At 35.0% G+C, this 6,453-nt stretch overlaps 1 protein-coding gene across 2 annotated transcripts; it reads left to right on the top strand.

Annotated features, from left to right (window-relative positions):
- Positions 1-607: 607 nt before the first annotated feature.
- LOC140822861 (protein NRT1/ PTR FAMILY 4.6-like) lies at positions 608-3,717 on the top strand. 2 transcript variants are annotated; one of them, XM_073183782.1, is made up of 5 exons: positions 608-810; positions 916-1,021; positions 1,137-1,348; positions 2,065-2,505; positions 2,582-3,717. In XM_073183782.1, exons 1-5 carry the CDS (start codon positions 808-810, stop codon positions 3,560-3,562), a joined length of 1,743 nt encoding a protein of 580 aa, XP_073039883.1. In that variant the 5' UTR covers positions 608-807; the 3' UTR covers positions 3,563-3,717. The 2 variants fall into 2 exon arrangements, with proteins under 2 accessions (XP_073039883.1, XP_073039882.1); XM_073183781.1 differs by having other exon boundaries at positions 610-810; positions 1,131-1,348.
- The last annotated feature ends 2,736 nt before the right edge of the window (positions 3,718-6,453 follow it).

Genomic DNA, 6,453 nt, shown 5'->3' on the forward strand with positions numbered 1-6,453 from the left:
AATTTTGATTAATATTAGCCTTTAATCTTCATAGTCATTTACCCATTAATCTAACAAATCATAATGAAATAGACCAATAAATAATATGTATTTATTTTAATTTATAATTTAAATGAAAGTCCAAGAAAATTATTAAAATGATAAAAATAATTAATGCTATTATTAAGTAAATTTAATAGTGATTTTTTTTCAATTAATTCAAACATTAAGGACATGAACATGACTTAATTTGCTACATACAGACTAAATATAAATATAACTCGACCTGATTTTTCTCATCTCCATTTACTTCATCATACTTTTATAGGTATACAAAATAAAATTAAATGTTTTCAAAAAACGAATGAAGTAGAATGCAATATATTGTGTTTCATGATATATACATAAAAGTATATATAGATTATTAATTTTGTCATTTCACGATCCAAAAACAACGTATTTTTTCTACACTTTTATTTTATAGATCTATAGATATATAGATATAGATATTTTTTCTTTTCCTCTTAACCTTTCAAAGCATGACATTTTGATCAGAATCACTGCTCATTATCATCATCATCATATAATACTGATATTAGGAGCATAAACTATATAACTTACAGAAAATCATTTTGTCCAGAAACTAAATACATCACTATCTTGGAATCACATGGGTACGGAATACTCACGAAATCCAGATTCTTCCATTCGAGTTGGACAACGTAATCTCCACACTATTTAAGTACTAGTCCTCCGGCACCTGCTTAGACTGCATATTCTCTGATAAAATTTCATTTAGCAACTTATTTTGCAACTCTGAAGGAAGAAATGGTCCATTCCAGCGCTGATTCCTTTTTTCTTTTCTGTTTTGGACTCATGTTCTTCACCATGATTAAGATGTTCATTTACATTTTTGTCTATCATATCGATTTGTAGGATAAAGGGCAACCTTTCAACATGTGGGAAGGCTACGCAGATTGGAAAAACAGACCAGCCCTCAAAGACCAACACGGTGGTGTGCCTGCAGCCACTTTTGTTTTGGGTAGCGTGTCTCTGATTCAATGATAGTTTCAACTCGCTGTATCATAAATATTTATTGTGTATGAACAAAATAGTTTTTCTTTTCTGAACTTCCTATGCTAAACTTTTAGTTGCAGAAGTCTTGGAGAACTTAGCGTACCTTGCTAATGCAAGCAACTTGGTACTTTATCTGTCAAAGTTCATGCATTTTTCTCCATCAGCTTCAGCAAACATCGTTACCAACTTCATGGGCACTGCTTTCCTCCTTGCTCTCCTAGGCGGCTTCTTATCCGACTCCTACTTCACCACCTACTCGATCTATCTGATAAGTGCAACAACAGAATTTCTGGTAATGTTTGGCCTACCTTCAAAACGATAATGACTTGGTATTCATGGGATTTCAATTTAGTACTGACTACTGAGTTTCACAGATGAGGGGAAGATGCATTCGTAGCTAAAACAGGTTTTAATAATTATTTAGGTAATAACATGCTCCTGCTAAATACAAGACTCCAATGACAGCTTCAGTATTTTTAGGGGGTTTACTTGAAGAACAGAGTCCCGAGAAGGGTCAAAGCTAAAATTTGCCAAGAACAATATTTGGTCCTAAAGATTCAGCAAACTAGAAGCAAGAAGAACCATGTGTTGAATTTAATGAGAAAGCAGCGTATCATACCTCTGGGTGGTCACCAGATTTTGCATTATTGATGCCTAACAACACATAATAATTTAATTGATAATCATGCACGTGACTTGTTGTGCAAACAATTTTATGGAATATTGCAAAGGTATGACCCACTAAAATGGTACCATTTGCTCTTACTAATTCTTAAAACAGTATGTAATCTGTTCGAGGTATCAGATTAAACTTTAAATGACTGGATGTCAAGACTCGAGGAGAAAGGTTATTCATTTGCTAACCCACAATAACAAGAATTACATTCCCCTGGTTTGAAGTTGGGTAGCCAAGAAAGCAACATAATTTTTCATCTGTTGTGTACTTTACTAGACACATAAGTGTTATAAAGCACATGATTTGTCTGACTCCAGGTGATTATGGCGCAGGGTCTGTTGATACTCACCGTGCAAGCTCACACGCCTTCACTGAAACCACCAGTTTCCGCCTCAGTTAACAGAAATGCTTCAAGCGAGGAAGTTAACAGTGGGAATGCAGCAATGTTATTTATAGGCCTCTATTTGGTAGCGCTAGGTGTTGGAGGAATAAAAGGTTCACTTCCTTCACACGGTGCGGAGCAATTTGATGAGCACACTTCACACGGAAGGAAGCAGAGATCAACATTCTTCAATAACTATGTGTTCTGTCTCTCTTGTGGAGCATTAATTGCAGTAACATTTGTGGTGTGGGTTGAAGATAATAAAGGTTGGCAGTGGGGACTCGGAATAGCAACCACAGCAATCTTGATCTCCATACCAATTTTCCTCCTCGGCTCTTCTAAATACAGGATCAAAATTCCCATAGGAAGCCCAATTACAACCATATTGAAGGTATGTTTAATAAGTGGCTAATAGCTTTAGAATCTCTGAGAACTTGGAAAGGTTAAACTATTTCATTTATCGATAGGTAATAATAGCTGCATTATACAAGTTTTGGATTTCAAGGAAAACAAAGAGTGCCACGGAAAATGCAAGCCCAACCCCATCGAATACAAAGGTGGACATGGACAATGGAAAAAACGTTACCAGAGATCTCAATTTCCTTAACAAAGCATTAGAGGCCACACCAACCTCATCATGGCTTCGCTGCACAGTGAAACAAGTAGAAGAAGTGAAATCTGTCCTTAAGATTCTTCCCATATTCATGTCAACCATTATGCTTAACTGCTGCCTCGCTCAGCTTTCTACCTTCTCCATACAACAAGCAGCCACCATGAACACTAAAGTCGGATCTTTAAGAATTCCACCAGCCTCTCTTCCGGTATTTCCCATCCTCTTCATAATGATATTAGCACCATTCTACAACCACATTATCACACCATTTTCAAAGAAACTGACCAACACCGAAACGGGAGTCACACATCTACAACGAATCGGAATCGGGCTAGTTCTTTCTATCATAGCCATGGCAGTAGCTGCTTTGGTTGAAACAAAACGGAAGCAGGTTGCATTACAATCAGGCCTAACAGACTCAACCCAACCTCTACCACTTACATGCCTCTGGGTGGCTCTGCAATACCTTTTTCTCGGTTCAGCCGATCTTTTCAGCTTGGCTGGCATGATGGATTTTTTCTTCACAGAAGCCCCATATAGCATGAGATCATTGGCAACATCTCTATCATGGGCATCACTAGCAATGGGTTACTATCTCAGTTCGGTACTAGTACGCTTGGTGAACTCCATCTCTGGAGCATTTCGTCCAACCCCTTGGCTCTACGGGACAAATTTAAACCATTATCAGCTGGACAAATTTTACTGGTTCATGTGCGTATTAAGTGTATTGAACTTCTTGCATTATCTCTTCTGGGCAAGAAAATACACACAAAGAACATCACAAATTGACGATGGAGAGGAGATTGAAATGCAGAATGCGTCACCCGATGTTTAAACATGTTATGAAAATGTAACTTTCTATGATAATGGATTAGAGAACTACGGAAAATAAAGCTAGCTAGCCATCTTGGGATTTATTATCTTGATATTATGGACAAACATTTTCAGCTCAACTTTTCTCGAATAATGAGCTAAGTTATGAGAGTCTGCTACGGTTATGTTTCGTGCTTATAACCTCTTATAAATATAATTATGTTTGGAAAATATCATTGAGATAAATTTATATATTTTATATAAAAACAAAATATATTCATTACTAAGAATGTATACGTGCGATGCACGTAGATAACTAATAATGAAATATATAATAATGAGATTTAGATAATGTTTAAAATCGAATAACATATTGTTTATGAGTATTTATCAATCTAAATATATATAAAACACAAAAAATCATATATATTCACTTATTCATATGACAATTTCAATCCGCGTGATTATAACATAATGACAGCTCTCTCAAATTAGAAAATATATTTTTTATCCAGATATAATTCACAATGGAAAAATAATAAAAATAACATAATAGTGAATTTTATCAAAACTAAAATCACGATGTACTTAAATGGAGTAAACATAGACAAAATATTGTCAAATAAAATTATCTTATTTAATTAAATTATCATAATAATGTTAAAATAAAACCACTAAACATTTATTAAATTAAATATCAATTGTAATTTTGCTAAATAAAATAGATATATAAATAAGATAACATATAAAATTTTGTAAGACGGCCTCACGAGTCATTTTGTAATACGAATCTCTTATTTGATTCACTAATGAAAAAGTATTATTTTTTATGATAAAAATACTAATTATTATTGTAAATACGGGTAAAGTAAACCCATTTCACGGAACACACACTATGAACCTTGATATTAAATTTGCAAACGCGTGTAGACATAATAATGTAGACACGTTACGATTTAAATTTTCGATGCAGATAATATTTCCAATAATGTTAAATAAAAATAATAAGCACAAAAACACCCGCAAACATTAAAAAATATATATAAGAAAAAAATAGTAACACAAAAACAAAATGACATATTGTCACGCCCGAAACTCGGGATTGACACCGGCGTCGCTCATCAATCACAAAATCGAAAAACGACAAGCCTCGTAGCACAGTATAAACCGAAACCAGTTTATTTCATAAATTCGCCAAAAACAACCACTGTCTTTACAACTGAATAAATTGAATAAATTGCGGAAGCGTTTACAAATAAAATAAACCAACTAAAATCCTTAAATCTTGCAGCATAAATCGAATATAATAATTTCACCAGCCCCAAAACTGGTCCGACTCCTCTTCTTCGACCTGTTCCTCTGATTTATCTTCAGTTTTATCTGGGGAGGTGTAAGGGGGGGTGAGTATTTTGGGAAATACTCAGCAAGTGGGGGCCGTTCGAGTACACAACAACATGCATATAACAATTCGAAAATATACACACACACACCATGCATACTTTGACTCATATCACATTCGTATACTTGACTTGACACTGAGATTCCTCTACTTTCAATGGTTTACTGACGTCAGTCCCTAATTTTTATTCCTCTAAGGGGGCGAGGCCGAATCGGTTATATCCCCACCGTATGAGGGTCATGTCATAGTTGGGATTCCCTCCCATATCAAGTTGGATCCTCACAGTGTCAACATAAAACTCATGCGGAATACATAACCAGAAGGGGTAGAAGAAGAATTGTACTCGACCGAAATTTAATAAAACCGAAAATGCATCACACGAAATTCAACATTTAAAACAAGCCCACTTACCTTAAGCTTCTTGAAGAAAAACGTAAAACTCCGGTGGCTGGACTGCGGCAGCGTTTCGCCGTGCAGGAAAAAAAATCCTAAGAAACTAGGTGTGTTTCTCGAAAATATGAGGTGTAGAATGGTGTGAATTTTCGAGATCCATGCCCTCCTATTTATAGGGGTTGGCTGATATCCTGATCGTGTATCAAATCGCGTTGATTCTGAATCAAATCTTCATCTAAAATCGTGATCAAATCTACCTTTATTCTTTATCCTAATTTCGAAATTTATAATTATATCCAAGCTAATTTTCGAAATTAAGCCTTGCCCAGTCTGTGAAATTTCGACTTTTGTGTCTAATTCCCAATATTCGGTAGATTTTTGACTTCCTAAAATAATAAAAATTATATTTCTAAAATCCCACAAATTTGCTTACTTAAATCCAAAATTTAGTGGTATTTTTCTACAACTCAAAATTTGATTATTCTCCTAAAATCCCGGTAGTTAAACTTTTAAATTTTTCCCAAGGCTGCATTTTATCGTGTAGACTTTTCCCTCTATCTACTATTTTCGAAAATCACTTAATATTCTCCCCTATTATTTTCGAAAATCCCTTGACAAATCCTCAAGATTTTTTTTTTTTTTGGTTCCAAGATTAAGTCATCTTCTTGTTTAAATCTTTATCCGGTAAAATTCTATCTATCTCAAATTCTGAAACAAATACACACGATATTATTCTTGAATTCCAAAAATCACAAATCCTGAAAATCTCGAAAATCTTGATACAAAATATTATCATGATAAAAAAAATCAGGATTTTACATCCCTCCCTCCTTATGGGAAGTTTCGTCCTCGAAACTTGGGTTGGCTTGGTCTGAGAAAAGATACGGGTATTGGTTCCTCATATTTTCTTCTAGCTCCCACGTGGCTTCTCTTTCAGTGTGGTTAGACCATTGCACCTTGACGTATGGAATGACTCGTCGCCTTAGTACTTGGTCCTTGGAATCCACAATTCTGATGGGAACTTCTTCGTACTTCAGCTCTTCTCCCAAGTTACTTTCGATTACGAGTGGCTCTACTTCCAACACGTGGCTTGGATCTGAGATGTATTTCCGTAGTTGGGA

This window comes from Primulina eburnea, chromosome 2, assembly GCF_022965805.1.
Source record: "Primulina eburnea isolate SZY01 chromosome 2, ASM2296580v1, whole genome shotgun sequence".
NCBI classification, from domain to species: Eukaryota; Viridiplantae; Streptophyta; class Magnoliopsida; order Lamiales; family Gesneriaceae; genus Primulina; species Primulina eburnea.